We start from the raw sequence: 23,308 nt of genomic DNA on the forward strand, positions 1-23,308 counted from the left end.
TAGAATGGGGTGAAAGAGATATATAAGAGGTAGATAGGTTAGAGGAAGAGAAATAGAATGGTAAAACTCGAAGTTGTGATGGAGAGGAGAAAGAAAGAGATGGGAGGGGCACAACAATGGTGGCTATACCGTCCCTAATATGCAAGTTTTGAGTTCCCTCTTGAATGTTGAGTAGTTCTGGATAAGACGCAGATCACAGGGGAATGCGTTCCATAGTCGTATGGCTGAGATGGAGAATGAAACGGAGAAAGATTTTGTGTTATGTAAAGGTACAGCCAAGATGCTAGACGTATCCGATCTGGTATTGCGATTGTGGAATGATGAGAGGTGTTTAATGTGAGAAGATAAGTATTGGGGGCACCAGTGGCTAAGAAATTGATGAAGTAAGCACATCGTGTGGAGATCGTGTGCCTTATGTGGGCTTATCCAACCTAGCTGGGAGTATGAAGGACTGATATGATCATACAACCGAATATTGCAAACGTATCTAACGCAAGCATTCATCACTAGCTTGAGGCATCTAGAATTTTCACTATTTGTGCCGTGTTTAACTACATCGCAGTAGTAAAGATTAGGCAAGACTAGTGTTTGGACTAATTTTTGTTTAACATGGGTTGGAAATATTTTTCTAAATTTTTGAATTGCGTGTAGGGAGGAGAGCGATTTCCGGCAAGCTGTGACTGTTTGTTCTTCCCAGTTTAGGTGTTCATCCAAGATTATTCCAAGGTCTTTTACTGTTTTTTGGTATGGTAGTTGGGTACCGTTGAGGTGTATTGTAGGGACTGTTTCGCGAAAGTACTGGCTGATTAACTTTGGATGAGATATAAGTATGACCTGGGATTTCTTGGGGTTTAGTTTCAGACCTAGGTTCTGTGCCCATCGAGAAACAGAACAAAGATCTGCATTCATACTCGCTACTGCGCCAGCAATGTTTTTGGGGCTTGTACTAATGTGCAGTTGGATGTCGTCGGCATATAGATGGTAGGTGCAGGAGTGAATCACTGAAGGAATATCATTAATGTACAGTGAGAAGAGTAGTGGACCAAGGACGGAGCCTTGGGGAACTCCAGAGCGCATACTTTTCCATGACTATTCCAACCCACAAATGACTTGTTAACTTCTGTTTTAGAGGTAGTTTATACATTTTGCTTCCCCAAGAAATGGGTTAGCATTGTTAGCTGCAACAGGCAGAAGACTTGCTCTGGTGCTGCTGCACATTTTTGATATTTTTCGACACTGCAAGTGCAAAATTCGTGTGCCAAGTTGAAAGTGTAGATTCACATATTTTACTGTTTGCATCGCTTCTGCATAATCCTTTGCTGACTGCATCAATACCCGTTTGTATTGTGATACATTGTGAAATTTCGAAAATTTGAGAGTGCTGTGATAAATTCTTACTGTTATCATGAATTGTAGGCTTAAACAGTGTTTGTGCTCTTTTATGATTTTTGAGAACCGTAGGCCTATCCTGGTTCAAAATAATCACACTCTAATTTCATTATATAATTACATGAGAAACAGGTTATTTCTGAGAATTTCTAGGTGCTTACAAAACTATATTTTCGTAAGTTACCATTATGAGTGTTTTGGATATGTAACTTATTTCATAGCAAATCAACATTTGAGAGTCATAGCTGCCACCAAAGAATAGATCCATCCCTGAATTACATTTTACATCAGTGGAAATAAATATGCACTTTTGAGAACTTTCGGAAATTACCATTGCCCTGTGCATAATCTAATTTGTCGTAAATCAGCCTTTGTGATTTAGTAACTGTTGCATATATTATAACCGACATGTTGTGTTACACTTAGTTTTCGCCTAAAGAGTAGTGGCCACATACATCATCAACATTCATCTAAATCAACTTTGTTTCCAAGTTTGCTAACATCTAGAATTAACCTCAAAAAGTTTTAGGAAACCAATAATATTAACAGAATCTTCCGTCGGCTCTCGGTAGAACAACATTATAATAATAAATGGAAAGCACCAGTTTGCTTTTGTTCTACAATATTACTTTTATTGCTAACCGGTTTTCGGCTTACAAGGCCATCTTCAGACATTTATGTCTGATGTCTAAAGATGGCCTTGTAAGCCGAAAACTGGTTAGCAATAAAAAGTAATATTGTAGAACAAAAGCAAACTGAAACCAATAATTTTTACAATAAATTTTTCGGTTGGCTTAATAGAAATCTCACTTTGTGTATATGAAAATTCTTGTACGAAATTAGTAACTTTTAAGCTCAACATATTAGGAGATAATCAGCAAGCTTACTTAAAGATATTTGTCCACTGTCCTATAATACATTGTACCACCCAAAATGCTGTTATCTAATGTGGGATGAGTTAATTAACATTTGTAAGCAGCTGGAAATTGCCCTGACTAATGTCAAATGATTGGCAGCTGCTGTAATTCGTTTTGTTGGAAGAGTTCCTGAGAATCATGTACCTGCGGCACCAGCACCAAAGGTATCTAAAGTACTATCCTCTCCTGTGGATCCTGTCTGTCTGTAGAAAGTACGGGATACAACATTACTCGTCCAACAGAATGCAAATGGTGTTTCAATGGTACGATTAGGCATCTTGTACAGGATGGAAGGGAACCAGAGAGCACTCAGGCAGTTACACTGAGCCCCCTAACTAACAAGCTGAGGTGCTGTCTTTCACTGAAATGAGCCAGTCAGACTCACTTCACCTATTTTGGGAAATCTGTTTCATCCAGTATCAAGAGGTGACAAACTTAGAAGAATAGAGGTCTATTAATCATTGGCAGTTCAAATGTGTGGCACATAATTGTGTCCCATAGGGATATAGCAGCAAGGGACAAGAAAGGACACCAGATGTATTTAGCGTATATGCCTGTGGCCCTCAGTCAACATGTGGAAGAGGTTATTTTGGCAGCCTTTGAGGAACAGGGTGCAAGTAACTGCCTATTGTGATGCACGTTGGAACAAATGGTGCCTATCATATGGGCTCCAACGTAATATTTGAAACACTGCAGCAACTGGCAGAGAAGATTGAGAAGACCAGCCTTGCACAAGGAGTTTCAACAAAATTCACAATTTCCAGCACTGTCCCCATAAACGATCTCAACCCCTTGGTTCCTAGTCAAATGGAAAGACTTCAAAGATTCTGTGACAAACTATGCAGCAACTTTGAAGATTTGCACTGTAGGGATTGAGAACCATAGGATCTAACCAATTGGGTCAGGTTTGCAATACACATTGAAGGCTGCTACTCAGGCCGAATGTATGTGAGGGATTTTAGATAATGTGACTCTCCATCCAATCCAGACGATGATAGCTGTAGGAAACCCAGAAGTACCAGTGTGACATTGACAGCAATGCATCTTACAGATGAGCGTACTAAAATCCTAATGGTTAAATACCCAAACATTTGCAACATAGTGCCAGAGTTTGAAGTGCTCCTGAAAAGCAGTGAAGCTCACCTAAAACTAGCAACAGAAAGCTTGTTCAAACATGAAATTGATAGCACAGAGATTTTTGGGGAAAATTTAAGTGTATATCGAAAGGATGGACTAATAGGAAACTGAGGCGGCATGTTTTTGCAGTAGACAACAAACTCAAATCCACTGACAGAAACTGAAGCTGTATGTGCAGGCGGCATGTTTTTGCAGTAGACAACAAACTCAAATCCACTGACAGAAACTGAAGCTGTATGTGACAATGGGCAAGACTCTTATCATGCGTGGGCATAAAATGGTTCAAATGGCTCTGAGCATTATGGGACTTAACATCTGAGGTCATCAGTCCCCTAGAACTTAAAACTACTTCAACCTAACTAACCTAAGGACATCACACACATCCATGCCTGAGGCAGGATTCGAACCTGCGACTGTAGCGGTCGTGCGGTTCCAGATTGTAGTGCCTAGAACTGCTCGGCCACTCCGGCCGGCCATAAAATGGTAATAGAATTCTATCAACCACCATGTTTTCCTCCTGATGTAACCGAAAACTTCAGAGAAAACATCATTTCACTTGTACATAAATTCCCCAGTCATACTGTAATCGTCGGTGGAGACCTTAATAACTAAAGTTTTCTTAGTGGTGGGCATGATAAGTCACTAATGCCTTGTCTGAAAGCTACCCAGAACAGATAGTTTGAAGCCCCACTTATGATGGAAATACGTTGAATTGAATGGCAACAAACAGACCTGACCTCTTTGAGGATGCCCACACAAACTGGTACCAGTGGTCATGATGCAGCTGCGGCAACAATGATTACCAAAGTGCAAAGGACAACAAAAACAACCAGAAAGATACATATGTCTAGTAAAAATCAGTAGTGTCATCTTATCTCAATGAGGAACGTTAAACTTTCAGCACCAGGCAGAAGCATGTGGAGGAACTGCCACTCAAGTTTAACAGAATAGTTGACTGGATAGATATGTATCCAAAGCAGTCCACAATGGGAGGTTTACAGTCGCTGTAAAGAAACTTCTAAAGAAACAGACTACTGCATAATGCAAAGAAAACCAACTATGTGGTTATAGATAGGGAGATGCTAAATGAAGCACATTTGGCTGTCAAGAGAGCAACACATGAAGGCTTCAGTGACTATCATAGCAGAATATTGTCAAACAATCTTCCAGAAAACCCAAAGAAATTTGTGTCACACACAAACGCTGTTAGTGGCACCAAAGTTAGTGTCCAGTCCCTAGCAAACGAAATTGAAGGTAGCAAAGCAAAAGCTGAAATGCTAAACTCCATTTTCAAATGCTCCTTTGCAAAGGGAAACACAAGAGAATTGACACAATTTAAACCTCATAGCACTGAAATGGTGAATGAAATAAGTATTAGTGTCAGTGGTGTAGAGAAACAGCTGAAATCGTTAAAATATAACCAAGTTCCAGGGCCCGACGGAATCCCTATCACATTCTATACTAAAATTATGGCTGAATTAGCCCCTCTTCTACCAATAGTCTGATACAAATCCCTTGAACAAAAAACCATGTCTAGTTCTTGGAAGAAAGCACAGGTCACACCCGTCTGCAAGAAGGTTAGGAAAGTGATCCACAAAACTGCTGTCCAGTATCCTTGACATAGATTTGTTGCAGAATCATAGAACATATTCAGAGCTCCAACATAAAAAAGTATCTTGAAAGAATGATTGTTTATATATGCCAACCAGCATGGATTTCGAAAACATTGATCATGTGAAACCCACTTGCACTTTTGTCACATGACATACTGAAAGCTTTGATCAAGGCAGCCAGGGAGATGCAATATTTCTTGATTTGAGAAAAGCATTAGACTCAGTACCGCACCTACGCTTATTGTCAAAAGGACAATCATACGGGGTTCGAGTGAAATTCGTGACGAGATTGAGGACTTTTTGGTAGGGAGGACACAGCATGTGATCTTGGATGGAGAGTCATTGTCAGATGTAGAAGTAACTTTGTGTGTGCTCTAGGGAAGTGGTTTAGGACCCCTGCCATTCATATTGTATATTAATGATCTTGCAAATAACATTAACAGTAAAATCAGGCTTTTTCCAGATGACACAGTTATTACAATCAAGTACTTTCTGAAAGAAGCTGCATAAATATTCTGTCAGTTCTTGATAAGATTTCAGAGTGGCGCAGAGATTGGCAACTTGCTTTAAATGTTCATAAGAGTAAGATTGTGCACTTTACAAAATGAAAAAAATGTAGATCGTATGACTATAACACTAATGACTCACTGTTGGAATTGGCCAACTCATACAAATACCTGGGTGTAACACTTTGTATGGATGTGAAATACAACAATCACGGTAGAATACTGGGCAGTGCAATCAGTCAACAATGGAGATTGCTTCCAAATCACTCTTGTAAGCCATTCTAGAATAATGCTTGAATGTGTGGGACCCATACTAAATAAGACTAACAGAGGATACTGAATATATACAGAGAAGGCCAGAACAAATTGTCACAAGTTTGACTTACAGAGACACTGAAGAAACTGAACTGGAAGACTTTTGAAGATAGATCGAAGCTATCCTAAAAATGTCTATTAACACAGTTTTAAGAATCTGCTTTAAATAATGACTCCAGGGATAGAGTAAACCCCTGAGTATCACTCACCATGGGATCATGAGGACAAGATTAGAATAATTACAGCACACACAAAGGCATTTAAACAATCATTCCTCCAACACTCCATATGTGAATGGAATGGAAAGAAATCCCAACAGCTGGTTCAATGGAACATACCCTCTGCCATGCACTTCATGGTGGTTTGCACAGTACAGACACAAATGTAGATGTAGAAATGTGGTAGGGGGTAGTGTAACTTTTAACCACAGACATATAAAAAATGATGTGGAAATCTCCAATTGGAAATACTTTTCATCAAATTGATCATCTCCTAATAGACGCACAACGTGTGTCCAACCTAGTAAATATTAGAAGCTATAGAGGTGTTAATGTTGACTTTGACCATTGCGTTGTAATAGCAATGATCAGAAGTTGAATGTTTGATGCAAGGAAGGTTTACAGCTTTCACACAAGAAAATGCCAAACTGAAAAGGTCAAGGAGCTGAAACAGCTCAAAGATTTTGTGACCTATTCAAGAAAGGCCTGGCACATTTTCCTGACAAGGAGAGTATTGAGAAAATATGGAGAAACCTGAAAGATATCCTTAGAGAAGCCACTACCAAAGGTTTAAGAAGAGTAAATCAGACCATACACAATGGCTGGTTTAGTGAAGTATACATTTAACAGCAATCATAAATTAATCCTGAAATAGAGAATACAACAGGTAAATCATACCCGAAGATCTGTAGACAATTACAGAACAGCAAGAGGAGAAAGAAGGAGGCACACAAAAACAAAGGCGGCAGGGAGTGGAGGGGTGTAGCATGAAATGAAAGAACTGAAGAAATGGAACAGCTGGAAGGATGAATAAGACGAGAGCTTTTTATCAACATTTAAAAGAACACGCAAATGGATTTCCAGTCCACGACAAATTTATTTAGATATACAGATGACTCAATTTTGAGTAGAGGTGAAGCAACATGTTCAGGTGGACTCAACACTTTGACGAATTGCTAAATGATGATTTTGCTAAGAACCAAAGGTGCCCTCTGTAAATACAGGGAACCAAAACTAACTGCTGAGAAAACGGAGGTAACCATCAAGAAGCTGAAGAATAATAAGGCTCCAGGAATGGATCTAGTTCAAGAGAACTCAATAAAAATACAGAAAAGGAACTTAGCAAGCAGTTCCAAAAGCTTGTAATTATGACTTGGATAGATGGAGGTATCCTTGATGACTAGAGCAAAAGTACCTTATGTCCAGTACACAAGTAAGGTGACATCATGGTGTGCTTTAACTATGAGAGAACTTGCCTATTACCTACAGCATATAAAGTATTCTCCAATATCCTCTTTAATAGGCTTGCACACTATATTGAAAATTCTTTCAGTGACTATCAATGTGGATTTCGTCAAGGAAGATCTTCTGATGATCAGATCTTCAGGATGGAGCAAATAGTAGAAAAATGTAAGAAACTGGGATTGATATACCACCTCTTCATAGACTTCAGATCAACCTGCATCAGTAGTGACAGAAGTGAACTGTATATAGCAATGGAAGAGTTACAGATATCTATTAATTTGGGAGCCTTAAGCTAGCATGGAAAACACCTGCAATCAAGTTAAAACCCAGACTATGCTATCAAGTGCTTCTACAACAAAAACTGGAGTAAGGCACAGAGATATTGTCTGTCCTATTTAACACAGACTTGGAAAAGATTATAAAAAATGTGGGCATCAATATAATGGGGACTATTCCACACAAATCATTTCAAGTACTGGCACATGCAGATGATACTGATACAACTGCAAGAAGGTGGTTTGTCTTGAAAGGGCCACTAGGAAAATTAAGTTATATGTTAATGAAAGGAAATCTAAGTATATGCCTGTAATTAAAAAAGATTATCTTAATGAGCCCCATCCACAGAAATTGGTTTACACAAGTTTGGTTTCATGTGTAGTTTCACTTGCCTTGAATCAGAAGTAGACTGTGGGAACAATGTCAGGTCTTAAAGCCACAAAAATATTGTCTGCTAACAAGTGCTAATATGGGCCCAAGAAACATCTGAAATCTAACTGCTGTTCATTAAAACTAAAGTTATGATTTATAAATTTCACTTAAATGTTTTGAAATGTCTTTACCACAATTTTATTGCTGCAATACACTTTACACATTTCGACATTATGTCATTCTCAAAAGCAAATTCTTAATATCATTATTATGAGTAAGTAAAAACTCGTTGAACTTAATACTTGTTATCTGGTCAATATTTATTTATGATATGTTGTTGTTGTTGTCTTCAGTCCTGAGACTGGTTTGAAGCAGCTCTCCATGCTACTCTATCTTGTGCAAGCTTCTTCATCTCCCAGTACCTACTGCAACCTACATTCTTTCGAATCTGCTTAGTGTATTCATCTTTTGGTCTCCCTCTACGATTTTTACCCTCCACGCTGCCCTCCAATGCTAAATTTGTGATCCCTTGATGCCTCAGATCATGTCCTACCAACCGATCCCTTCTTCTAGTCTAGTTGTGCCACAAACTTCTCTTCTCCCCAATCCTATTCAATACCTCCTCATTAGTTATGTGATCTACCCATCTAATCTTCAGCATTCTTCTGTAGTACCACATTTCGAAAGCTTCTATTCTCTTCTTGTCCAAACTATTTATCATCCATGTTTCACTTCCATACATGGCTATACTCCATACAAATACTTTCAGAAACGACTTCCTGATACATAAATCTATATTCGATGTTAACAAATTTCTCTTCTTCATAAACGCTTTTCTTGCCATTGCTAGTCTACATTTTATATCCTCTCTACTTCGACCATCATCAGTTATTTTGCTCCCCAAATAGCAAAACTCCTTTACTACTTTAAGTGTCTCATTTCCTAATCTAATTCCCTCAGCATCACCCGATTTAATTTGACTACATTCCATTATACTCGTTTTGCTTTTGTTGATGTTCATCTTATATCCTCCTTTCAAGACACTGTCCATTCCGTTCAACTGCTCTTCCAAGTCCTTTGCTGTCTCTGACAGAATTACAATGTCATCGGCGAACCTCAAAGTTTTTATTTCTTCTCCATGGATTTTAATACCTATTCCGAACTTTTCTTTTGTTTCCTTTACTGCTTGCTCAATACACAGATTAAATAACATCGGGGAGGGGCTACAACCCTGTCTCACTCCTTTCCCAACCACTGCTTCCCTTTCATGCCCCTCGACTCTTATGACTGCCATCTGGTTTCTGTACAAATTGTAAATAGCCTTTCGCTCCCTGTATTATACCCCTGCCACCTTCAGAATTTGAAAGAGAGTATTCCAGTCAACATTGTCAAAAGCTTTCTACAAGTCTGCAAATGCTAGGAACGTAGGTTTGCCTTTTCTTAGTCTTTCTTCTAAGATAAGTCATAAGGTCAGTATTGCCTCACGTGTTCCAACATTTCTACGGAATCCAAACTGATCCTCCCCGAGATCCCCATCTATCAGTTTTTCCATTCGTCTGTAAAGAATTCGCGTTAGTATTTTGCAGCTGTGACTTATTAAACCGATAGTTCGATAATTTTCACATCTGTCAGCACCTGCTTTTTTTTGGGATTGGAATTATTATATTCTTCTTGAAGTCTGAGGGTATTTCGCCTGTCTCATACATCTTGCTCACCAGATGGTAGAGTTTTGTCAGGACTGGCTCTCCCAAGGCCGTCAGTAGTTATAATGGAATGTTGTCTACTCCCGGGGCCTTATTTCGACTCAGGTCTTTCAGTGCTCTGTCAAACTCTTCACGCAGTATCTTATCTCCCATTTCGTCTTCATCTACATCCTCTTCCATTTCCATAATATTGTCCTCAAGTACATCGCCCTTGTATAAACCTTCTATATACTCCTTTCACCTTTCTGCCTTCCCTTCTTTGCTTAGAACTGGGTTGCCATCTGAGCTCTTGATATTCATACACGTGGTTCTCTTCTCTCCAAAGGTCTCTTTGATTTTCCCGTAGGCAGTATCTATCTTACCCCTAGTGAGATAAGCTTCTACATCCTTTCATTTGTCATCTAGCCATCCCTGCTTAGCCATTTTGCACTTCCTGTCGATCTCATTTTTGAGACGTTTGTATTCCTTTTTGCCTGTTTCATTTACTGCATTTTTATATTTTCTCCTTTCATCAATTAAATTCAATATTTCTTCTGTTACCCAAGGATTTCTAGCAGTCCTCGTCTTTTTACCTACTTTATCCTCTGCTGCCTTCACTACTTCATCCCTCAGAGCTACCCATTCTTCTTCTACTGTATTTCTTTCCCCCATTCCTGTCAATTGTTGCCTTATGCTCTCCTTGAAACTCTGTACAACCTCTGGTTCTTTCAGCTTATCCAGATCCCATGTCCTTAAATTCCCACCTTTTTGCAGTTTCTTCAGTTTTAACCTACAGTTCATAACCAATAGATTGTGGTCAGAGTCCACATCTGCCCCTGGAAATGTCCTACAATTTAAAACCTGATTCCTAAATCTCTGTCTTACCATTATATAATCTATCTGAAACCTTCTAGTATTCCAGGATTCTTCCATGTATACAACCTTCTTTCATGTTTCTTGAAACAAGTGTTAGCTATGATTAAGTTATGCTCTGTGCAAAATAAGCAAGTTTAAACTGCTTATTGGAATCATAAAAATTTGGTCAAGACATTTCAGAGTGTTTATGTGCATCCAATGCCAACTTTGTCTCACAGTGCTTTTATGGAAATGGTAACTATAAAGTTTTAGGGGGGCCAGTGCTGACAGAAGGTTTCAAGATACAGATATAAACAAAATTTGATTACAAGCAACATGACATACTTGAAAGAAAGAGCCTCAGAGAAATTCTTGGTCTAGTGGAAGAAAATGGTATCTGGAGGAGGAGATTCAACTACAAATTATACAGGTTACATAATGGAACCAGACATTGTAAGCTACATTAATATTAACAGGCTGGATTGGACAGAACATATACTGAGAGCAAACAATAGAATGATTAAGAAAATATTCATTAGTGCCACAAGGAACGAGTAGAGTTGGAAGATCAAAGCTAAGGTGGGAGGGAGGTGTCAGAGAGGACATAAGGAAACTTGGCATTCAGAATCTGAGGACCTCAGCACTAAACATAGACAAATGAAATAATCTTCCACGCAAGGCCAAGTCTCACAAGGGGCTGTTGAGTCAATGACGATGATTAATATGAGAAGGCTAGATTGCTAATCACCACAGAGAAGGCATTGAGCTGTACACAGGTGCAATGAAAAGGCTGCTAACCATTTGAGCTTTCCAAAATGTGTGTGTGTGTGTGTGTGTGTGTGTGTGTGTGTGTGCGTATTTCCAAAGAAGACTTTTTTAATTGTTTCTGCCTGCAACTAAACCTTGACTTTGGGGTACATGGCTGAGGCAGCTATCGCTACAAGTTTCATTACCAAAAAAATAGCGACTGATGACACTGCTAGAACAGCAGTACTGCCAACTTCACCACATCCTAAAAGTGCATGTCTACCTAAGTCAACACTAGCGTTAATTTATATGAAACCGATCATACTGCTAAAAACAGCAACCAAGGGCTCCAGTGTGATAGTGGTTCCCCTCAGAATCTTTGTTGTTGTGACAGACTAATCTACAGCTTAGCCTAAGGTCTCTTCACACCGTATAGGACACATTTTTCACTACCACTAAAACTATAATGTAATTTTTGAAAAGAGAACAGATCTCTGATGTAAAAACAGATCTCTGGTGTACATTTTAATGTGTATGATGTTTACACATTGTACATTAACTACAACAAATGCAAGGGGAGGGCAGACTACATAACTCTTTCAAAAATTACATACACAAATACTAACAATGTAGGAAAAGACAGATTGCTACTTACTGTACAAGCAAGCACACTTCACGCACACACAACCGCCAACTCCAGCATCTTGTGCCAGAATGCAACTATCACTTGGGATGAAAGCAGCAACATGGAGGGGCGGGAAAGAGGAAGGGATAGTAGAGTACACGCGAGTACAAGTGGGGAGAGAGAAGAATGCTGTCTGGTGGAGTGTGCAGGGAGTAGACCACCAACAGTCACAGCGTCAAGAAGTTGTGGGGCAGGGAAGTAGGGAAAAAAAGGAGAGGAGTAGGGAAAGATGGGCAAATGTGTTGGCAGAGGGCTGCAAATAAACAGGGAGGAGATGAGAATGGGGAGGAGATGATAGGACAGAGGGGGGTGGAAACTGTTGGGTGGAGGGTGTGCAGACAGAATGTTACTGTTGGTTGAGGCCAGTACAATTACAGGAGCGGAGAATGTGTTGTAAAGCTAACTCTCATAATCACAGTTCAAAAAAGCTGGTGGTGGAGATCCAGATAGCTTGGGTAGTGAAGGAGCCACTGAAATCAAGTCTGTTATGATCATCTGCATGTTGTACCACAGGGTGGTCTACTTTGCTCTTGGGTAAAGTTTGTCGGAGGCCATTCATCCTATTGGACAGCTGGTTCGTAGTCATACCAATATAAAAAGCTGTGCAATGATTGCAGCAGACCTGGTAAATGACATGGCTGCTTTCACAAGTGGCCCTGCTCCTGATGGAGTTAAATAAACCTGTAACTGGAATGGGAAGTTCAGGTTGTGTGGATTGAGCAGGTCTCTAATCTGAGTCTTCCACAGGTATATGATCTTTGTGTCGAGGGGTTGGGATTGTCATAGGAATGGACTAGGATGATGTGGAGGTTGGGCGGCTGACAGAACGCCATTTTAGGAGGGGTGGGAAGTATCTTAGGTAGGATGTTCCTCATCTCTGGGCATGATGATAGGTAATCAAAGCCCTAGCGAAAGATGTGGTTCAGTTGTTCCAGTCTGAGGTGGTACTGGGTGAAGATGGGGACACTCCTTTGTGGCTGGTTCTAGGGGATGGTGGGAGGATTGGGGGTATGAGGGGAAATGGCACGGGAATCAGTTTGCGGACTAGGTTCGGAGGATAGTGCCTGTCTGTGAAGGTGTTGGTGATACCCTCAGCATACTTAGCAAGGGAATTCTTGTCACTGCAGATACACTGTCCTTGGGTGGCCAGGCTGTATGGGAGGGATTTTTGGGTGTGAAAGGGGTGATCACTGTCAAAATGCAGCTACTGTTGGTGGGTATAATGTGGACAGATAGACCCATCAACATCTGGGAGACTGGTCAACATCTGGGAGGGTGGCACAGTGGGTTGAGGAGAACCACGTGAAGCAGATGGAAGAGAAGATGTTGAGGTTATGAAGGAATGAAGACAGGGTACCTTGGCTGTGAGTCCAGGTCATGATGATATCATCAATGAACCTGAACCAGACTAAGGGTTTGGTGTTTTGGGAGGCAAGGAAGGTCTCTTCTAGATGGCCTATAAAAAGCTTGGCATAGCAGGATGCCATATGGGTGCCCATGGCTGTGCCGCAAATTTGTTTATATACCTTCCCTTCAAATGAGAAGCAGTTGTGTGTGAGGATAAAGAGAGTAAGATGTGTGAGGAACAAGGTAGTGGGTTTGGAGTCTGGCGGATGTTAAGAAAACAAGTGTTCAGTAGCAGTAAGACCTTGGGCATGAGGGATGTTGGTGTATAGGGAGGTGGCATCAACTATGACAAGTAGGGAACCAGGAGGTAAAAGAGTGGGGATGGTGAAGAGTTGATGAAGGAAGTGACTGATGTCTTTGCTGTGGGTAGCTAAATTATGGGCAATTTATTCGAGAGGTTGGTCAATGAAGGCCAAAATTCTTTCAGTGGGAGCACAATAACCAGCTGCAATGGGGCATCCAGGATTGTTGAGTTTGTGCATTTTGGGGATCATGTAGGTGGGTATTGACTGGAGTTAAATGTTTGAGAGGGATGCAAAACTGGATGCATGGACTGATTTTCAAATGATCTCAAGAAAAACTTCTTAAAGATTTTATCTTCAGTAACCAAAACTTTTCAACCAGACCCATGAAATATAATTTCAGACAGTTTTTTTTAATACCCGACACTGTGGATCCCTGACCAACCTTTCTACTCCTGGTTTCTTTGTCCCATTTAAAAAGCTACAAATTTGAGAACTTTTCATCAATATTCATGGTATGTTGAGTATGTTATAGATACTAGTTTCTAGACGAACTGTGAAGACTTAGATTTCAGGTGGAGTAAATAAGATTAGGTGCTGTGTAGAAATCAGATTTTTAAAATATGCATTTTTATATGCAAACAGAAACAACAAAACAACTTTACATTTATTTTCCATACAATAAAGGCAACTACGTATATTTCAACATAATCATAAGATATCACAGGAAGAAGAACAGATTTTAAAATAAACTTCTCTTTACAACATCACACTTTAACTTTAAAAGAAAATGTTCATTTTATGCTGCTCCTTAATAGAAAGCTGTTTCAAAGGGGAGTGATTTTTTTTTTTTTGGGGGGGGGGGGGGGGCAGGGTAGAAGGAAAAGATAAAAACTGGAAATAAGTTTCGCTACTTACAGCGTGACTTCCTTGAAGTTTTAGCGGGAAGGCCAGGAGTAATAATCCTGGCTGTGCTTTTCCGTTTTGTTGCAGTTTTTCTGACAGGCATGTTGGTCCCCTCCGTTTTAATGTAAGAGTGAAAGATAAAACCACCTGTAAAATTAAGAACAAAAGCAAATAAATTAATTTGTTTCAGTGATTACCAAACTTCTAATATTGTTTTGAATTTCAAGATTCAACTCTACTATAAACAAGCAGAAGTGTCATTTCTCAAACACAATGGATCATTTTTAATATTTGATGACTTCTACACAAGGATCTGCAATACCACAAACATGTCAAACTATACAGAGCTAGTCTGTATCCAAAACATGAATGACAATGGACAGTGTCTTGAATAATTGTGCTTTACATGCACTCTGTGCTTCTAATACCTATTTCAAAACTGATCTGCATACAAAACGTATAAATCTAACTTACTAGGGCACTAGCATCAGTTTATGCTACACTTTCCATCAGACGTGTTTTATGTACACATCATAGTGCAAAACTGTGGCAGAAACCACTCTCTGGTCATGGCTAAAACTCTTCGCTCAACAAACTAAGAATGCTGCAAGATAAGAAAACAACACCTAAGTCGTCACTGAAGGTATCTCTTGGTGATAATTCTCTACAGAAGTGAAACAATGAAGAAACAGTATAAACAACATCTCAGTCATCTTTGAAGAAATCTCTTAATAATTCTCCATAGAACTGAAAGATGGAAGGAACAGTATTTCCGGATTTCATTCTATTTTGTGTGAATTTAGTAAATCCATTCCACACTGGGGATTTTGGGCACAAGTATAAAGGCATGAGTTGTGTGACTGGATCATGCATCAGAAGATGAGAAACAACTACAGACCTGCGAATAAGGCCACCATTGATGGAAGAGGAACTCGACATAACCCACGAAGCACAGAGTGGCATACTAATCCCTCTCCTGGAATCTGAACTAGACAATCCTCTTCTGATTAACTTTGCCTTGTTCTTAAAGCTGTCCTGAAGCTGAGACAATATACATGATGTGATAACCTACATACACAGATAATAGGAGATTTGTGTGTCACTTTTTCTGTAAGAGATTCTAATGAATGCTTGGAGGGAGTCAGAAAATGTGAGAAATTCAGAAATGGTAACGGGGTACAAAGAAAAAGCAGACTAGTCAACTGATACTTTTGTAAAGAAGTATCACTGGAATTTTGTAAACATGTATTTATTTCATAAAACCAAAACGAATTATGGTTGTTTGTGAATGCTGTTCATGGCCTGTCACTCACAGATGAGGCAGGAACTGAAACAGAAGGCAGCGAATCAGATGTAGAGAGACTTAAATTAACTTCCAAATGTCTTTCTACAAATTTAATACCTGTACCACTGGGTCAATCCAAATGAAGTGGTCAAATAAAAAATTAAGTTGGTTGCTTGACTATTTTAAAATACTTTAATATTTTTATATGTGATTACCCTATATTAGAGAAGTTGAAAACAGTTTTTAAAAAATGTTTTACCTTTCACCTTTAGTGAATGGCAGCCATTTTCCTTTGTAATCACGCGACCATGTTTCAGTTTAGAGACATTAGCAAAAATATGAATATCTCTGCACTGTGTTAAGTTACAACATTGCAATTGGCATGATTGTTTTTAGAAAAGTGTCCTCTATAACATTGTCTATTACACAAAATACACTAAAATCAAAAATAACCACTCAAAATGACCTCCAAAATATGGTATACAAATGTTCAAAATCCGCTTTTTAGGACCAAAAATAACAAACGAGGAGTGATTTATAACAGTCTATTTTTTTCCCCTATAGTTAGATATCATACACTACTGGCCTCATATAAATCAAGAACACTTACAAATGTTCCCATAATTTTTTATGAATTTTTGAAATTCGAAAATTTTCATTTTTTTGGAAAGTTTGGGTTAGTTACCTCAGGTGAGACTGAATATAAGAACGTGATTTTTGCATAGTTTGTACACCTATATGATAAGGTACTGTAAAAATTCCAACACTGATATCTTACCGTGAACATAGATATGAATTTTTGAAAATGAGGAGATAATTCACATTACCCTACAACTAATCTTATGGCTGTGTGTCTGTTTATGTGTGATATACTCAATTATTATTGAAGTAAGGTACTGAATTATATAGAAAAATTGGAAACATCACTGAAATTAACATTTATATTATTTTGACATACTTAAAATAAATATTTTCAATTAACATTCTTCGAGATGTGACTGTTCCTAAACCTGGTGATGAATGTTAAGAACACGTATTTTTTTCAGAAAGCTTATGTGATATAGAATAAGACCTCCCAGTTGCTGTGGTAAGTTCAAGCACTAAAGTCTCCTTAAAAGATTTTTCAATGATATCCAAAATTTGTTAAGTTTTCTGCAATGCCAAGGAATTTGTGGAAATGTGCCTTGTTCCAGTTTTCAAATCTGGTTTGAAGTGTTGTTTTCATATGCAGAACCACTTTTTTCTTGATCAGAAAATAGGTAATACCTTCAATATTATCCCCGCAAAAGACATACATCCTGTGCTGTGAGAATTTGGACTGTGTTTGGTCTTTGTAGACTAGCTTTACTTACGTCACATTTTGTTGTACCTCCTGCTCCATCGCATTCATTTTTACCGTGGCAAAGATGCAAAAGAAGTGTCATTCAGCCTCCAACCCAAAGTCTACTTTGTGGCTGCACAGATTTGAAAAATTCTTTTTGTTCTCATACTGACCACCACTTCCATCTGAAAAATATCTCAGCTACTCAACATTGGGAAAACTTTCTTTTACGTAATTTATTATATACTTTTGAAACACACGCACAACCAAAATGTTGTGCTCCAAGTAGTCACTTAGAATGCAAATTTAAGAACTGCAAACTTCATCTTTCTCATTTTTAAAGTACTGAATACATGGATGCACTGTTGCCTGGTCACTGACCCAGTGGTACCCTCATATTGCATCCTGAATCACAAATGTAAAATTTTCTGCAAAATCAGCTAGCACTAGGCATTCAGTTTCATAAAGTTGTGCTTTTTTGTCCTTCAAAAAACTTACTTTGGATTTTAAAACATAGTGGTGACTTTTGAGTTTTTGTAAGTTAGCAATTAAAGATTCCAAGTAGCCTACTCTTCCTGAGATTTAACCACTGTTATCATTTCTGCCCTGTCAGTTGTGACCCACTGTTTGAAGGTAATACTGTCTGGCATTTCCTCCTCGTTTTCATGAAACAATTCAATAATGGTTTCCTTACCACGGCATTTGCTACACAGACTCATCATGCAGTCATAACTGTTAGTGTCACAGACCATTAAATCTAGTAACTCTTTGCAGTTAAGATCATCGAGTTTTGCACCCACAATCATCAGTCTGACATTTTGATGATACAAACAAACACACACGGAGGGTCCCCCGAAGATCCAGCCAAAATATACCACTTAGGGGCAGAGGCCACAAAATTTTGCATTCAGGATGAGAATTTTTGAAAGCGACAAAGTTCATTTAAATTTGGCAGCACGAGTCATTTCTGCTTTGTTACTTTAACTCCATTTATAAAAACTTTTTTGTTATCTTTGCAACCTGGGCACATTCTACTGTTTTCATCATCTTCAAAAACTGCTGGATCTTTTTAACTGCTTCTTCACTTATTCCTACTCCTTTCTTCTTTCCTAAAACTGGAAGAACGCCTTGCTCTTTCACTAATTTAGGGGTTAGTTTAACCAAACGATGAGAAACATTGAATTCATGAACTATTTATTCTCCTGACCGCGATTCCAGAAGCAAACTTAAAATTTTAACTTTTTCCTCTTTAGATGTCACAGAACTTTTAATTTCTCAATTAAGCTCAAATATTCAGTGTCAGATGATGCTGGTGGTAGGTTTCATTCTTCTTTGGAAATAATGTTGGTATCTGTATTATTAAAGCATGATTCCAAGTCTTTTCTAATTTTGTCTGAAATTTGTTGTGCCTTATTTTTAATAGTTGCTTTTCTTTTTCTGCTACTTAATTTTATTATTTTTGAGGCAGGAGATAGGTTACCTTAGAACAAGCAAAATCCAATATGCTAACAGCTTCCTCATTAGCAATATAGATGTCATTATCAAGGTTACATTATTCTGGTTCTGGATTCACAACAAATAGTTTTGAGTAAACATTTGGGCACAGAGAATTTACAGGAATCACATTACATTTCACTTGGGAAGCTGTTTCACTCACACATGACAAGGACAAATGTTCAAGTGTTATTTCCCTCACACCTTTAGTAATAGGCTTCTTATGAACTTCAAGTGGATCACAGCACTTTCCTCCGCATCAAAGTCATTGAGATTTTTCAAGTTTTTTGAAACTGAACTGTAAATTGTTTTGTGACACACTTCACTTGCTATCTGTCCAACAGAGCACTGTTCATCCATGTTATTGCATTCCGGTTAATCTCTCAAAATTAATTACAAATTACACACAGAACAAAGCACATAACACATTCTAATCTCTCAATTAAGCATGTACATACACACTAACAGAGGTTTCAGAACAGACTGACTACAATAATGCCACACCCAGCAATAATGTACTTCTACAATACCACACCCAGCAATAATGTACTTCTTTATTGACAATAAACCTAAATGTAAATGTACATTTTAATTACCATTCAACAAAAGCGTAAGCTCCTACTGTTTAATATTGCATTATTAAAAATAAATAAACTAAATTAATATTGGGTAATAGTGTTAAATAAATATATGTCACAAATTTTATTGCAATGAAACAAAGCATTTAAATAGGCAACAGACATAAGATCAGTTGTAGAGTAATGTGAATTATTTTCTCATTTTCAAAAATTAATATCTTTGTTCACAGTCAGATGTTAATGTTAGAATTTTTACAGTACATTGCTATCATATGGGTGTACAAACTGCGCAAAAATCATACTTACAAAATCATGATTACAAAAAATGAAAATTTTCAAATTTCAAAAATTCATAAAAAATTAAGGAAACATTTGTAAGTGTTCGTGCTCTATATACGGCTAACAGCATATGATATCTAACTATACGAAAAAAATACACTGTAATAAATCACTCCTTGTTTGTTATTTTTGGGCACAAAACTTGGATTTTTGATACCAAACTTTGGAGGTCATTTTGACTGGTTATTTTGGAATGTAGGGTATTTTGTGTAATAGACAATGTTGTAGAGGGCAATTTTCTAAAAACAATCATGTCAATTGCAATGTTGTAACTTAAACCAGTGCAGAGATATTCAAATTTTCGCTAATATCTCCAGGCTGAAAATTTGTGGACCACCTACAAATAAAAATGACTACCATCCAACAAAAAAAATGTTTTGAAATTCTCTAAAATACAGCAATCACATGTAAAAATAATAAAACTATTTTAAAATTGTCATGCAACCATCACTGGACCACTTTATATGGACTGACCCCACTGAAAAGGAGAGTGAAATAGTTGTCAGTGTTAGTGGTATTGAGGAACAGCTGAGGTAGTCAAACTTCAAAGAAGCCTCAGAGCCCAATGGAACACCTATCAGATTCTATACTGAATTCACAGCCGAGTTAGCTACAATTGACCCCTCTCCAAATACCATATCCTGAAAATGGAAGAAAGCAGAGGTCACACCTGTCTACAAGAATGGTGGCAGAAATGATCCACAAAACTGACTCCAGTTCTGGCACAAAGTCTGCACTTGTTGTTTGGCTTCCTTATACCATTTTTGTACCACACACTATAACCACATGATCACAGCAATATGCTGCACACATCTTATTTTTGATACTTGCAAAGAATGTAACAGTTACAACCTCCTGAAGACGGGCAACTGGTTGCTGATTATTCCAGTATATACAACTACAGTCGCTGAAGATGGATAAAGTACTAAAGCAACACAGGAGTAGTTCAGGTGTATCCCAGGAAAGTGTTTTTTTGATTTGCTGTTCATGTTGTATATTAATGACGTTACAGACAACATTAATAGTAACTTCAAGTTTTTTTCTGATGTGATGCAGTTGTCTATAATGAAGTACTATCAGAAAAAAGCTGTGCAAATATTCAGTCAGATCTTGATAAGATTTCAAAGTAGTGCAACATGCTTCAAATGTTCAGAAATGTAAAACCGAGTGCTTCACGAAACAAACAAATGTAGTGTTAAATAACTAATATTAATATATAGTATTAGGAAAAGGATAGACTGCTGCCCACGACAAAGACGAGATTCAGACAGGCACAACAAAAATACACACACTACAGCTTTTGGCCCTTCTTCAGAGCCCCCCCCCCCCCCCTACACACAAACACAAAAGCAAGCATGCCTTTTGCATACATTACCACTAACATTGGCAGCTCTGACAAATGTAGCCCAAAAGCCAAAGCTTGTAACAGTCTTTTCATTGTGCCTGTATGCTACTCAATGGACCATCTTAATGGTGTGTAGCAAACTATATTTTTCCTAATACTGCTGATATTCCAATCTTGAGTTTCCACTGCATAATACTGAGTCACAGCTGAAATGGATCAACTCATACAAATCCCAATGTGTAACAATTTGTAAAGATATGAAATGAAACAATAACATAGTCTCAGCCATAGGTAAATCAGGTGGTAGACTGTAGCAAATAAGACTAACAGGGTAAATTGAATGTATACAAAGGAAGACAGCATGAATGGTCACAGGTTTGTTGATCAATGGAAGTTTCATGAGGATAATGAAAGAACTGAACTGGCAGACACTTAAAGATAGAAGGAAACTATCCCTGAAAACCTACATGGAAAATTTTTAGATAAATTTCAGGTCATGAATCCAAGAATATATTAGAACCAGCTCTATATCACTCCCAAAGGGATTACCAAGACAAGATTAGGCTAATTACAGCATGCACAGAGGCATTTAAGCAATTGTTCTTCCTGTGATCCATACATGAGTAGAATGGGAGAAATCCCTGATAAATGGTACAATGGGGCATACCCTGTGCCATGTTCTTCAGTGTTTTCTGAGTATAGATGTCAGTATTTCCTGCAAAACTTTTGTCACGATAAACCAAGAAAGGTCAGAGATTTCATCCACATAAATTTACTCTGAGACAGTCACAGTTTTGTCCTGGCAATCCCAAGAACCCTATTGTTCCTTATTTTGTCACTTCATGATAATATGCAAAACACTGTTAAATTTGATGAGGGAATGTAAAAGGACTGAGTAAACCTGAGTCAAGACATGGTTGCAAGTAAGTGATCACACTCTGCAGAAACTTCTATTCAACATTGATTTTAATGTCCTGTAGGACTGGAATGCTCGAGTTTATTTGATCAGTAGGAAAAATAGAGTTTTCTTTCAAATGATAACCTTACTGTCTATGACTACACAGACATTCACTTGCAAACGAATGTGTGCAGTTGATGTAGCACTCACATATTCAGATTTTGGCATGTCTGTCAACTTTTCCAGATAAGCATCAACAAGAAAAGATTGTTATAGCTACATATGCAGATCAACATACCAATATTATTGATAGCAGTGCTGCCTTCCAGTAGCTCATCACTACAGTTACATAGGTTTCATTATCCTCTAACTTACACGGCAACAAAGACAGGCAAGAAATGGCAAGGTTGCAGCAATCTTCAAAGCTTCTTGTCACAGCATAGAGATAAAACAGGCAAGAGCAACAACATATTCCATGTTTAACACTGCAATCTATCATAGGAATTTCAAGGAAAAATTGCGAAGATTTGATGCAGTACTATTACAACAGTTCTAAAATAGAGATGACTTTGGTAGTGGGACTCTTTTTGTGGACTGTGCCCAAATAGGTTACCAAAGGCAGTCAATCTCAGCCACAGCACATACCTTTAGAACACCCCACACTTCCATTCTGAAATGCCTAGAAGCATGGCCTGGTGTATTTCAGTATTAATCCATAGAAGGAGAAAAAGAGTTAAACACAAACACACACACCTAGAATGGGATGAGAATAATCCCATACCTTAATTGCTTGTATGCAAGAACAGGAAAGTACAGGTACAAAACACGAAGTAGAAACAATGTAGAACCATCAAAAACTTATTTAGTTTGAAAAATATATGGCAAGAAATGCAATGCTACCACTGGACTGTTCTGTCGTAATCACACATGTGGCAATCTGTGGTGATAAACAGTGCTCTTGTGTGTATTGGTAGCTTAGACAAAACAATTCTCTCTCTTAATCACAACATAGTTAATGTAAACTGCAATGACTACTGATGGGAATACAATATCAATAACCAAAGGTTGTTATTAAATGTGGACAGATACTAAATACAGGCTATACGTTAGATAACATTAAAAACATCAGTTCTCAATACAAAAGTGTTTCCAGCTTAAAACGAATCTAATGACAAGTAGTTTAACACAAGAGCCACAAATATAATAACCGCTGTCTCTCCCCCCCCCCCCCCCCCCCCCACCCATTCCATCGGCATCTCCTCCTTCGTAAATGTGGGTAAAATGGGAATAGAATTCAGATCGTGTGTTATCTATTATATCAATCTCATAGCCCTGCTAGAAGAAACTGCAAATTTGAACGTCTTAGCTTATCTAATACTGTGAAACTTCGAGCTGCCGGCTGACGCATGAACGTTTCTCGAGTTTGTTCATACATGTATACTATCAAACAGATGTAAGTCACCTTAATAAATTCTACCGTGTCATCTGAAAGACAACGCATGAACTGTTACTTTCGAAAGGCTATACTATTTAGAA

The 23,308-nt window shown here is 38.2% G+C and overlaps 1 protein-coding gene across 6 annotated transcripts in view; it reads right to left on the minus strand.

Moving 5' to 3' along the window:
• Nucleotides 1-23,308, minus strand: part of LOC126335411 (regulator of chromosome condensation) — an 86,662-nt gene that overhangs the window by 62,228 nt on the left and 1,126 nt on the right. For 4 of the 6 annotated variants that reach the window (XM_049998680.1, XM_049998682.1, XM_049998679.1 and 1 more), the window contains one exon: nucleotides 14,525-14,659. In XM_049998680.1, coding sequence (XP_049854637.1) covers nucleotides 14,525-14,615 — 91 coding nt within the window. In that variant the 5' untranslated portion in view covers nucleotides 14,616-14,659. Of the gene's footprint in view, nucleotides 1-14,524; nucleotides 14,660-14,986; nucleotides 15,114-22,070; nucleotides 23,046-23,308 lie in introns of those variants that run through there. The other 2 variants (XM_049998681.1, XM_049998684.1) reach the window with 2 other exon arrangements.

Source organism: Schistocerca gregaria, chromosome 2 (assembly GCF_023897955.1).
Source record: "Schistocerca gregaria isolate iqSchGreg1 chromosome 2, iqSchGreg1.2, whole genome shotgun sequence".
NCBI classification, from domain to species: Eukaryota; Metazoa; Arthropoda; class Insecta; order Orthoptera; family Acrididae; genus Schistocerca; species Schistocerca gregaria.